The 13,767-nt window shown below is 39.4% G+C and overlaps 1 protein-coding gene across 8 annotated transcripts in view; it reads right to left on the reverse strand.

Moving 5' to 3' along the window:
• The window catches only part of LOC140554406 (E3 ubiquitin-protein ligase TRIM21), a 58,938-nt gene that overhangs the window by 4,417 nt on the left and 40,754 nt on the right, over positions 1-13,767 (reverse strand). For 2 of the 8 annotated variants that reach the window (XM_072677366.1, XM_072677364.1), the window contains exons 3-5: positions 1,282-1,365; positions 1,088-1,183; positions 572-796 (exon numbers count right to left, since the gene is read on the reverse strand). In XM_072677366.1, the coding sequence (XP_072533467.1) occupies positions 572-796; positions 1,088-1,183; positions 1,282-1,299 (339 nt within the window). In that variant the 5' untranslated portion in view covers positions 1,300-1,365. Of the gene's footprint in view, positions 1-571; positions 797-1,087; positions 1,506-4,972; positions 4,982-12,762; positions 12,844-13,767 lie in introns of those variants that run through there. The other 6 variants (XM_072677363.1, XM_072677360.1, XM_072677367.1 and 3 more) reach the window with 5 other exon arrangements.

A 13,767-nucleotide genomic window follows, 5' to 3' on the forward strand; every position in this document is an offset into this window, starting at 1 on the left:
CAGCATATACTCTTTTTTAACACCTTTAATTTCGGAAGAACATGTGTGAGCAGGGGTCCCAATACTATTGTCCATATTTTATGTATTTCACGTGTGTCCAGAATGATGAAAAGAGCTTTGGATGATTTTAAAAAGATGGTGTTAGCTGCATAATATTTAGAATGAAGTTATAATTGTTATCAGAAATACTAATATCATTGATTAATTTTTGCCTTGGCTCCAAAGTAATAGAAGTACTGAACAAAAAGCATCTACAAATTGCCAGTTTATGATAATTGATGGTGGTCTCCAACCCAAGGGTTGTGGACCACTGCTGTATGAGACAGTGTATGAGCATGAAACAATATAAGTTATTCTATATTAGATGTATTATTCAATATTAAATATGAAAATAGATATAATAAGCAGTTCCAGACTTTTGAATGGTGGCTTACATAAGCATCACCTTCCCAGGAACCAATTTCAAGCTCTTAAACATACGCCTTGAAAATTCAAGCCATTCAATCAGGTTCAAATGGGTAATGTATCTTGCAGAGAGAAATGAACACATGACTCTCACACTGATTCTCACCGTGTCTCCAGACTGTGCCTCACTGTCCACTAACCCCTCGCTCAGCTGGAACTCTATATCACTGAAGACAGCGCAGTTTCTTTCTATGAGGTCGTCCAGGGCTCGGACCGTAGCCTTCTCTTCCATCTCCAGGAGAGAGAGAGTAGTCCTACAGTCTTCCTCCAGCACCCTCCTCATCTCCTCATACTTCCTCTCTATGTTGTTTCGAATGGTTAAGGCCTTTTTCTTAAAGTGGGGGGAAAGAAATGCCCAAGATAATTACTCGCACACATGCATTCAGTTGTGGCCCTAAATGATCTGTAAACTAATGGCTGTGTAGAAATTCCGTACGTGACGTGAAAGCAATGGTAAGAAAATGCAGTCAACCAAAGCATGTGTGAGTCTACATTTTGCAAGGCAGTGGCTAACATGTGTACGTAGCTCCAGTGCAAAACTAGAAAAGCAAACTTCACTATATTATGTCTATGTCTTGGTTAAGCAACACCCTGCCTAATTCCAGGGCTGTTTACAACTGACTTTAATTTCAGTTCGCTTGGCGTCCAGTTTCTTCATCCCGCATGCGACCGCGTCCTTTTGTCTCTTCAGCCTTTCTTGAAATGTCAGTTTCATCTCCTGCGAAAAAAAGAAATGACAAAAGCCAAAAGAACAAGGCTGAAGAAACGCCAAAACATGACGCACTGTACAAACCATACAGGACCACCACGTCTTACCTGACTTTGGGCCTTCATTCTAATCTTCCCAACTAAGCAAGCGAATCTTTGAGGAGCGGCTACCTTCGAACCTATTCTAGCAAACTGCAAGAAGAAGAAGAAACTTTTTAAGAAACGTTTAAGCTATGCTGGCAAACTGTAAGAGGATAATTAAGCTACTAGCTCACTGTTACAAGCAGAAAACATCTATTAAAGATACACTAGCTAATGTTAAATTCCCTAGCAAACTGTAAGGCCATACCTTTTTAAGCTATGCTGGCCAAATGTAGGAAGTATAGGAAAGCTTGTAAAGCTCATAGCAAACTTTAAGAAGTGTAAGAATCATTTAAGATAATGTAGCCAACTGTGAAAGAAGTAGAAACATAGTAAAGCTAACAGCAAACTGTAAGAAGCCCTGTAAAGCTACCCCTGCAAACAGTAAAAAACAGACGCCTTGGAAAGTGACTCCAGCAAACTGTAAAAAGCAGAAGAAGCTTTGTAAAGCTACTACAGCAAACTGTAAAAAACATACGCCTTGTAAAGTTACTCCAGCAAACTGTAAAAAAGCAGAAGAAGCATTGTAAAGCAACTGCAGAAAATTGTAAAAAGCTGAAGAAGCCTTGTAAAGCTACCCCAGCAAACTGTAAAAAAAACAAAAAAAACATTTGCCTTATAAAGCTACTTCATCAAACTGTAAAAAGCAGTGGAAGCCTTGTAAAGTGACTCCAGCAAACTGTAAAAAGCAGTGGAAGCCTTGTAAAGTGACTCCAGCAAACTGTAAAAAGCAGAAGAAGCTTTGTAAAGCTACCCCAGCAAACTGTAAAAAGCAGAAGAAGCCCTGTAAAGTTACTCCAGCAAACTGTAAAAAACATACACCTTGTACAGTTACTCCAGCAAACTGTAAAAAGCAGAAGAAGCCCTGTAAAGTTACTCCAGCAAACTGTAAAAAGCAGAAGAAGCCTTGTAAAGCTACTCCAGCAAACTGTAAAAAGCAGAAGAAGCCTTGTAAAGTTACTCCAGCAAACTGTAAAAAGCAGAAGCCCTGTAAAGTGACTCCAGCAAACTGTAAAAAGCAGAAGAAGCTTTGTAAAATTACTCCAGCAAACTGTAAAAAACAGACGCCTTGTAAAGAGTAAAAAACGCTACGTTACGCTACACCAAACAGCAAACGGTAACTAACCTAAGCTCTGCAGGCAAACTTTGAGCAGCACACTTGACTAGGGGGTTCTTGATCCCATGCCTGCTACCAGTTTGACACAGTGAGAGTGAGTGAGATTCGATCACGTGCTTTGACCTAAAGGACAGTCATCATTCACCTTGACCTATCAGCAAAGTGTAACATCACTCTATTCACTCCTCCACCACCTGTGCGCATACTCCGTGCCTCTCCACCCAGACATTTATAGCCCTGGTATTTGTGGAAGTGGATTGTGGACGGGTATTCACAACCATCTACAGGCGCGCTGCCACAGCAGCCGGAGTCTGGCAATTAAGGCCTGCTTGAGATGGTGCCACTTGCAGTTAATAAGACTGCACTGAGAGTAATGGTGCCTAAGTGCATTCACTCAGGGACTCGGCCCACTTCATGAACCTGCCAGTTAGGTTAGCATCGTTTGCTCTGCTCTCAGGTTTTGGCAATGGTACCTTATAGCCACAATGTCAACCTCCAACAAATGCAGAGCTGTGTATAGCCTAGGGCTTTGGGTCAAGGTACAAAAAACAAACCCAGAATTGACTGTATGATAAAATTTATATGGCGTGTTTGTGGGAGTTTGTGCTTAGACTCATTCGGCAGTCATGATCAGGTCTAATATTAGATTATCAGCTCAATATGCAGCCTTTCAGCTTTAATTTAAGACCATTAGCATTAGCATACACACCCCCCCATTTTTAGGGGCTCAAAAGTAGTCTGACAATTGGCTGTTCGGATAAATAATGACCAGAGGTGTGTTTTCCATCATTTCTATCCTATTTCAGTCATAAAGTAGGCAGGTAAAAGTTCTAGAGTTGATATCAAGTGGTACAAGAGAGGGATCGCTGCTGGAGAAGCAACCTCCAGTAACGTATTACAGGGTGATGTGGTGGCGATAAGGGCTGATGACTTTTTGTAAGCCAAATTCAAGTCAGTTGTTTACAGTCTGCAACGACTGAAGCCTGTGAACAGCAGTGAATAAATGATTAGACCCAACGACCCAACAAGTTAAAGCGCAGATCAGAAGGTTGTGGGTTCAATACCCAGTGATACCCACTGTTAAACCTCCTTTAAGCAAATCCCGGCCCTCTTTGAACGGGACCAGAGCTACATTAAAAAATATCAGTGAATTGGCTTTATAATAATTTTTGTCTGTACTCCAAATCTTAAGGTCTGTCCTTTTATTTAAGACCAAAAGTGTAGGGTCAGTTCCTTTGCTGAGGGATTCTGGATGTACTATAGCCAGGGGTGCTGTATAGGTGGGGTGGGGAAGGGTGTAGACAGGATGATTATAAGGGCCTGTGACTGACAGGAGCCCTAAAAATGTATTAATTGAGTGTTTTGGCTGAATTTTTATAGAGTTGAGTGAGTTAGAGTGAGTGTAATACCAGTGTAATACCTTTTAGTACTAAGTTCCTTAGTACATTAGTATTTTAACTGGCTGCTTTTGTACCTCTACTCTTGCCCACCTCAGCAAACGAAACCTAGTAGGATAAAGGCCTTAAGCAAGGCTTGAAAACCCTGATTATATTTCTCCCTATTGTTCCACTAGATGGCAGCAGAGCACAGATGTTTAAGCATGAATGTGAAGCAATGTTCAAGCACTGCTGTTAAAAATACATGTAAGGGTCTAAATAAAGAAATTATAAATAAAACTGAACCTGAAAAAGGCTTCGGCACTTTTACAGATTTTTCCATTTAGGATGGTTTGATAAGTCTGAAGCTCCAGAGCTGAACAGACCGTCTAATTACAGAATTAAGCAACTTTAAGGTGATTAAAGTGCATTCAATTATGTACCCTCAGTGTTATGAGGTTACCATGTCCATCCAGTGCCAAGCATCGTCTAGACGGAGAGCCAGACCTGTGTTCTCTAGAGTGACAGATCTCCATCCAATACCGTTGAAGTAAAAGAACGAATCATCCAACATCAGTACCTGCATTCACTGTTCTTGTGGCCGAATGCAATCAAATCCTCACAGCAATGTTCCAACATCTAGCGTAAAGCCTCCTCAGAAGAATATAAGCTGTGACTGCAGCAAATGAGGACTAACTCCCTATCAATACACTCACACCTTATGGGCAGGTAGCTGGGCATGTGTCCACAAACTTCTGGACACACAGGAAGTGCAGAACAAGAAGTGGGAGTAAATATACTCCATGACCTCCTCCTGACCTGACAGTGTCCTTTTGTCCTCTTCTTGCTCCCTGCAAAACAATAAACTGGCTTTGTGTAGACTCTAATCAGCGCAAGCCTGATCACATTTTTGGATTTAGGGAGTTTAGGGAAGACCCCTAAGACCACTGTGATCCATAATCTGTCTTCCAGCATAATTTCCTGTTAAAAAAAACCCCAACAACACGTCCCCTAATTTCTCTCATGTCCACCATTAGGCAGCAGGAGCATGACCGTACCTTTACCTTTCCGCTGGACTCCCACTAAACCGCTGTCTATTAAGCGGTTCAAATCAAATCCCTGCCGTCGGACTTTAATAAGAGAATATTTGCTCCAATATTTTAACCTTGTTATCCAATATCCTGCTCCGCATTCCGCCGGGTACGTTCAGTGTGCTGAAGTAATGCAGGCAGAGAGAGCGGCCTGCAGCACTGCGGCTCTGTGTGGCTTCTCCAAGAGGAACCTCAGAAACACACTGGACTGTACAGAGACTGACCCTGCTCTTCATCTCCTTCAGTTATCAGCACCATCCCCCCTGCACTGCTTTATAAACCACCTGTACACAAAGATAATAACTATAACAATAACAATAACAGCAGTGTAACACCATCATCATCATCATCATCATCAACAACACTACTACTACTACTACTAATAATAATAATGGATGTCCATTAATATTAATAACAACAATCACTATAATAATAATAATAATAATAATAATAATATGTGTCCAGGGATATGAATCTAATTTTTAAAACATTAATTATAAAACATTGCTTATCTGTTATTAAATATTATAATAACATTAATAACAATAATATGAATAACACCAACAATAATATTTCATGAATGGAAATGTTTATACTTTGTGTGTATCTTTATGTCCTCTAACAACAACAACAACAACAACAACAATAATAATAATAATAATAATAATAACAACAAGAGTATTCATCGTTTATGATACTACTACTACTACTACTACTACTAATAATAATAATAGTAATAATAACAAGAGTATTCATATTTTATGGCAATACTACTACTACTACTACTAATAATAATAATAATAACAACAAGAGTATTCATCGTTTATGATACTACTACTACTACTACTACTACGACTAATAATAATAATAATAATACTAATAATAATACATGTATTATTATTATTATGACATTAATTCTAAAAAACATATTAACCATAAAAAACATATTATCTCTAGCCAAGTTATTATAATTATTCCTACTACATACTAACAACAACAACAACAACAACAATAATAATAATAATAATAATAATAATACGTATTGTTGTCATATTAATTAATTATTGTTTTAATTAATGGATTATTGTACAATGAATGTACATATTGTAAAAACCTGGTTCTAAATATAAAGCAAACAACAACATCATGCTACTATGAATATGACTGTAAATTTTTATGCCTTCTGATAACAGCTGTTCAAATCAGTGTGATGCCTCGCTCTCAATCTGTCCAGTCATTAAACCTGTGAAGTCCAGTCATGTACTTAATTTGGCCCTTTTTGCCCCTCCGGAGACACCATATGTGTGAAAGTACCTCACTGTCCAACACCCCTATGACTGTTAGCACAAGTGCTCATTACTTCAGGGTAAGAATGTCTAAAAACTCCCTCCAGAGTCAGAAGATGTGTCCTGATTTGCAGTGTGGAGTGTTAGTGTAGCAGCTGTCCAGCCCTGCGTTACGGACACCTGCCTGTGCCAGGCTTCTCCTATCTATCTCCTCATTAAATATGTATCGATGGTGTGTAGTAGCACGGGGTGAGGCTAAATGGGGAATGACCCTTTAGAGGCATCTCAGAACATGTCTGTTAGTGTAACAAGATAAAAGTGGAGTCCTGGGCGTCATCACTATCCCCTGTTAGATGAAACGCATCAGGCAGCTTTGGCTCAGCGGGTGATGAACTGTGTGGGTAAAGGTGTTGACGGGCACGAAAACAGCAACAGCAAATATTTGTGTGGGTTGTTTTACCCACTGTTTATCCCTTTGAATGAAGCAGGCTGTTTTTTGTGATTGCACTTCTAAGACTTATGGTCATTGTAACACAAAAATCCATCAAAATCTCAAAAAAGGCAAATTTACAGAAAAAGCAAAAAACCTTCTGAACTTTCACTGGAAGTCGATGTAACAATATTTTATATTTATTAAGTCATTTTGGAGCATTTCTATTGGCACATTCACCATCAAATTATGATACAACATAAACAACAACGGCCAGATTCACATTATTAAGTGAAAATTGCAAAAATTTGGAGATTTTAGATTTTTGGAGTAAAAAGGATGAGACTTTGCGACAAATGAGCTCTGTTCTGATTGGTTACACAGCATTATGCCTCATTAAAAACAGCAGTTCACCCTAAAACACTGGGTGGAAAATGGGTGGAGCTAAACATCTGTAAAAGCTGGTTTTAGTGACATCAATAATAATAATAATAATAACAAGAGTATTTATCATTTATGATAATAATACTATCTACTACTACTATCACTAATAATAATAATGACAAGAGTATTCATCGTTTATGACACTACTACTACTACTACTACTATCACTAATAATATTAATAATAATAATAACAAGAGTATTCATCGTTTATGATACTACTACTACTACTACTATCACTAATAATATTAATAATAATAATAACACGAGTATTCATCGTTTATGATACTACTACTACTACTAATAATAATAATACGTGTATATGGATATGAATGCCATTCTTATAACATAAATTCTAAAAACCATATTAAATATCTCCAGCCAAGTTATTATTACTACATACTAACAACAACAACAACAACAACAACAATAATAATAATAATAATGATAATAACAAGTATTATTGTTATATTAATTAATGTTTTAATTAATCGATTAATGTACATATTGCAAAAATCCGTAAAAGCAGGTTTTAGTGACGTCACAAAAACAACAACGTCAATATTTACATGTGTTTACAGTCAGTGGACAAAATTAGGATAATTCATGAAAGCCTTTTTAGTTTTTAGTTTTAAACATCTGGACGTTGGATCTTCTGGATGTGATCAACACTGAGAAATGGAGGTAATCTAAGAAATTCTCACACAACTGATGAAATGTCTTCAAACATCATTTATAAAACAGAATTGATAGAAATGTAAGAACAAAAAATGACCATCCCTCACATTTATCACTCCTTCAACTGTCTAGAATTAGAATCAGCTGCAGAAGATCAGCTGCAGATGATCAGAACATGGTTGGAGGAGTCTGGAGTCTTATTTAAACCTCAGACGTTTAGTCTGGTCTGCTCTTGACTGAGTAGACGTGAGTGGTGAAGACCAGATCACCATGTTCAGATCCAAAGAGCTCCCTAAGGCCTTCAGAAAGAAGGTTGTAGATGCAGAGGGGTCTGGGAATGGGTTTATAAAGGTCTCAGAACAATCAGAAATCATCCGCTCCACTGTCCGCTAAATCATTTACCCAGGCCAGGCCGTCCCAGCAAGTAAAAATGTCATCACAGGACCTACAGCTAGCTCTTGTACCACAGCCGATGTCCCAGTACTGCAGCTACCTCCAGAAAGAGACCACACAATTGACCAAAGCTTGATTTTCATTGGTGGTGTGCAAGTTGGAAACCCTTGCTGTTAAGAAAACATCATGGCAGGACATACAGATAGCTCTTATCACAGCTAAAATCCAATTACACCATCTAGGAAGTAGGAAGCCATTGAAGAACCAGTCTGGGTTCTTTAAAAAAAAACCATGCAGCAGTCGTCAGTAGAATAAAACCCACTTAAAAAGACGTCCAGGATTGATGGATCTTAACCTATCGACCACAAAGGTTTGAAAGAGTACATCTGCGCTGGCCAATCACATATCTGTGGGGGCATAGAGGGAACCAGCATTCTCAGAGACCCCATATGTCAAGCACTGCTACAAATCTAAGCAGAATCCCAATAGCAAGACACGAATCCTTGGAACGTCCACGTCGCTGAAGACGGGCTGACATCCACAGCCCCCTGAAATGTTCAATCCTGCTCACTTCTATTGTCATGGGGTTCCCGAATTTCCGCGCATAGCTACGTCTGGCAGCATCCGGCTCGGTTTATAAGCAGTCTGGACTTAAGTACTTTCTGGCCATGAAATAGTAAACGGTCGTCTTGGTTAAGTACAGGCGAAACAATGGGCTCGGCTAATATGTTGGCTGTACACACGGGCAGACGGGCTCATTTGAGCTGAAATAAACATGACTGGGGCCTGGTTTCTGTTGCCTGAGGCCGCTGAACAAAAGGCAGCAGCCGTCTGGGTCGCCCCGATCGACAAAGGGCAGCGGGGCACTGTATGGGCCCGCTCGCGTTTCACTCCTTCACTTATGTTACCATCTCACTTACTGTACTTCCTCCACGGCCCGGGGAAAGCTATCCCCTCTATCTCCATCCCTAATGGCCGCTCGCCTTTTCTTTTTCTTTTTTTTTCCTTCTTTTTTGAGGGGGGAACTGAGAGCAGACAAGCAGCAATCGCTTAGCTCAGCTAAACGCTGCGGCGCAATCTTGAAATAGAAAACTGGAATGGGGTTGCCTGGATGAGCTGAAATGTTATTTGGATGATACCCTGCATTAAAAGCTGTGTTGAGTTTCTCATTGAGAGGCAGCAGCAGGACTCATTGCGATAAGGAAATAAGGCTAATGTTACCTGATCTGGTATAATGTGAACCAATTACCACTCCATTGCACTTCATTACAGAACTGTAATAGGGCCGGGGTCAGCCGAATGCTACCCGAGCGGCCGGGTGTAGGTGGTGGTGGTGGTGGTGGGTGGGGGGGATGGAGAAATTGAGCGGTCATTGATAATATGATAAAAAGTGACAGCGAGAGAGGCCACTCAAACAAATTATTGAAATTTACAGTGAGCGGGGGAAACAGAATCGGCTCATTTAGGCAAGCCGCGGGCCAGAGCTTGTGCAAAGCAGCCCCGGTCCACACAAAGAGGCGTCTATTGGGGGAGAAATCTAAAACGATCGAAGAATTGCCTGAGACGCTGAACTCCGGAGTTCGGTGAAGGACACTGAAATTGGTCAGGGGAGGCAGTGTTCTTTTGTGCGAGACACTGACAAATGATCCGTCCATGTGTTTCAGGTCTTGAGGGTGTAACCAAATTACGCACTGTGCGATCGATCACGCAATGGGCGCAATGGAAGGTGGACCACTCTCAGGTACTTTGAGAGGAAATGATCATACTGGAATGACAGGCCGGATGTGTGAACATGTTTCTGCCTCGTCTGAGGCTCTTATCCAGAGAGTGTTCCCCAATCATGTTACACAGGTAGGAGAAGGTGGAGTCTTGCCCAAGGGCTCCTGTTGGCGTAGAGTGGTGAGCTCGCCCAGCCAGGGAATCGAACCCCAGTCTGCCACCTTCTGGAAAGGGGCGTTGTTGCTCACTATGCTACATCAAACACTACCTCAGTATTCAATTACTCAATTACTACTAGATTACCTTCAGTCAGTTAATGTACAGCAAGTCCAGCAAGTCTTTTTGCAGATTTACGGAAAACCAAATCAGATTTATAAAATACCCAGACTGACTTCAACCTGTGCTGTAATACACTGTTATGTGTCATTCAGAATCATCTGAACAGTGTAGCGTTGCTTTCTCCCTGATACTGATACCGAAATTTTGATAATCGTTCAATACACATCCAATATTATTTTTTTTCTATAGAATCTACTGAGCATTAAAATAATATATATATATATATATATATATATATATATATATATATATATATATATATATATATATATATATTCACAAATTTACATAGACAGCATTCGTCTGATGCTCTTATTCAGAGAGTTCCCCAATCATGTTACACAGGTAGGAGAAGGTAGAGTCTTGCCCAAGGACTCCTGTTGGCGTAGAGTTACATATATATATATATATATATAGTATAACTGAAGCACTTCACTTATGGAGAGCATCTAAAAGAAGGTAGTCGTACCCAAACTACTTATTTACAATTACAGCATTTGCCAGAGCGTCCTCACTGTTACACAGGTCCGAGAGTGTAGGGTCAGGAGTCTTGCCCAAGGACTCTTATAGACTCTTATAGACGTAGAGCGGTGAGGGAATCGAACCCCAGTCTGCCACAGAGAGGGCGGTGTCGTTGCCCACTACGCTACACCATAATCTACTTCAGTCCTCAATTACTACTTTACTTCACTACTAAATTACCTTCAGTCAGTTAAGATCCATTTCCAGGACCTCATATTGCAAGCCACACCCACTTTCGCTTTGTAATTTATAGAGAAGCATCAGAAAAAGTCCCATATCAGGATCGGTGTCAAGTCCTTGGTATCAGTGTCATAAAACACCCAGACCCTCACAGCTTAAATACGGAAACCTATGCTATAATGTTTTGTTATGGGTCACTGAGGATCCTCTGTAGCGTGTAGGGCTGGTCAGAGATTGAGCTATGGGATTTTTCTTCCCTGATACGGATACTAAAATCTTGATTATCACTCAAAATAGATTTATGCTTTTAGGCTCTTATGTGCACTATAGGCTCTTCTGCTCTTATTAATAATGTCAGCTATTGTAAAATCACAATACTTTATGACGTTCTCATGATACATGACATGTGTCACCACACCAGGGGCGGACTGGCAGCAAAAAGCAGCCCCGGGATTTGTCGTTAAGCGTGGGTTGGATGGGTTGGATGCTTTCATCACCACCTGCAGACCTTTTCTTGGCCGCGGCAGAAACATGTTGGAGGATGTTACTGAGAGCTAGCTAGATACTAACTCCACGAGTGCTGGGAACTTTTAGCTGTGCTATTTTGGACTGCACCGACAGTGCCGCTGCAGCTACGATGACCAACTAAATAACTGTGTATGTACTATATGAGCAATATGGAGAAAAATGACTAGCCTTCAAAAGACTTTAGAGGCCTAATGGGAAAATTCCCAAATGTCCCAATGCTAGGATGCCCAAATTTGGTATTGAAAAATACAAATGATTTTTTAAAATCTATTTTATATTTTATTTATTTTATGATATCCTAAATGTGCTTGAGAAAATGTATGTTGATGTAATTTATCATGATAATAATAAAATATTATCATATTTATCATCCTAAACACTTAATTTTTAACAATATCCTAGTTTTACACTCAACAGCTCACTTATCATCAACAACATACATATGCAGAGAATGTCAGTCAAAATAATGGAAAACTGCAAATCATAAACATTCATACATACGTAGAGTGTTCATTTACACACACACACACACACACACACACACACACACACACACACACACGCACACAAAAAGCATCTAACGCTGGTATTTGTTCCTCAGAGAAAAGTCTCCTTTTGCAGCTCTTAAAGAAACAAGAAAAAAGAGCAAATCAAACAAATTGCTGTCAGACCCACGTTTTCCAATCCATCAGGGTAATCAGATTGTGTTTACCTGGATGCGGACAATTGTAAAATGTTATTAAAAACTTAAATGGAGTTTAGCCGGAAAAAGACAGCACATGCGGAGTGATGTGCAAACAGCAGGGGGAAGATTCCTATCAGTATTTAGACAGCCGCTGGACGGACTGGTAAAAGGAAAATTAGCATTGAGACTGTCTTCTGTTGATAAGGACCCCTCGTGGAGGGGAATACCAAGAGGGGTGTGTGGCACGGTGCTCAGCCTGATACAAGACTGCTCAAGTGCTCAGTAAACTGAGGAGATGGCACACTTACGGCAGTGTAGTGTCAGCTAGATAACTGGACCTGAAGAGCTAAATGTATATATACAGAAAAAATAGTAACAATAAATAAACAAGGCACCAAAGATACCGTCACAAGAGAAGATACAGAGAAGAAGAGGAGCTCCTCCTAGCAATCAGCTAATGAAATATAATATACACAATTTTATATTTCACCTGATACAAGAGGTTTTGAGCACTACGGCAGAACCAAACGATGGCACACTGAACATGGCAGATAGATTACTAGGCCTGACGTGCTTCAAAAAATGAAAATATATAAAGTCAATCAGAGAGTCACAGGAAATGATATAGTGAAAAAAAAAGGTGTAAATAACAGCATACTTACAGTATATATATATATATATATATATATATATATATATATATATATATATACACACACTCCAGCAGCACAGCGGTGTCTGATCCACTCGTACCAGCACAACACACACACAAACACACTCACCACCACCATGTCAGTGTCTCTGCAGTGCTGAGAATGACCCACCACCCAAATAATCACCGGTGCAGGAAACAGATGGAGTACAGTGTGTAATTATAGAAGTACAAAGTGCTCCTTTATGGTCTGATAGTGGAGCTGATATAAAAGACCATGTTCATTCCAAACCATGGTCATAATGTTTTGATGTTTGATATATATATATATATATACAGACATTATATACATACATAATAAACACCAGAACATTATGACCCCTGGTCTAAAATGAATGTCTCTCTCTCTCTCTTTCTCTTTATATATATATATATATATATATATATATATATATATATATATATATATATTCCACATAATTTTGGTGGAATTGATGGTCCATTAATCAGACATTTGTACACAATTTTACACTGCATAACTGTATAAAGATAATGTATAATGTAAGGTTACAGCACATTCCTTTCTCTTGTGTTTCAGTTTTTCTTTTACATTCTGATAATGGAAAAATAAAAATAAAATAAGTTTCCAAGACCTTTTTCACTTATTTACAAAACAAGAGATTCTTCTTTTCCCTTCCAGTCCAGCATTTTCTGTTGACATCAGCTTGATTCCCATCCCCAACACCACCACAATGCCAGGTCCATTAGTAAACTCTGATGTGTTAATGCTAGGCTTTTATTTGTAGTCATGTGGGTCTATAATTGTGTGACACTTTCCACATGTCCACTTCATTTCTGCTAAGTAGAGCGGTCAAATATCTAAACCAGAATTCTGCCAGAAGCTTATTGATGGCTACCAAAAGTGTAGTGCTGCTGGAGTGTGTGCTGTTATTTTAGCCTTTTTTTTATTTTATCTTTTCTTGTGACTCTCTAATTGACTATTTATTTACATTTT

Source organism: Salminus brasiliensis, chromosome 4, assembly GCF_030463535.1.
Source record: "Salminus brasiliensis chromosome 4, fSalBra1.hap2, whole genome shotgun sequence".
Classification (NCBI taxonomy): Eukaryota; Metazoa; Chordata; class Actinopteri; order Characiformes; family Bryconidae; genus Salminus; species Salminus brasiliensis.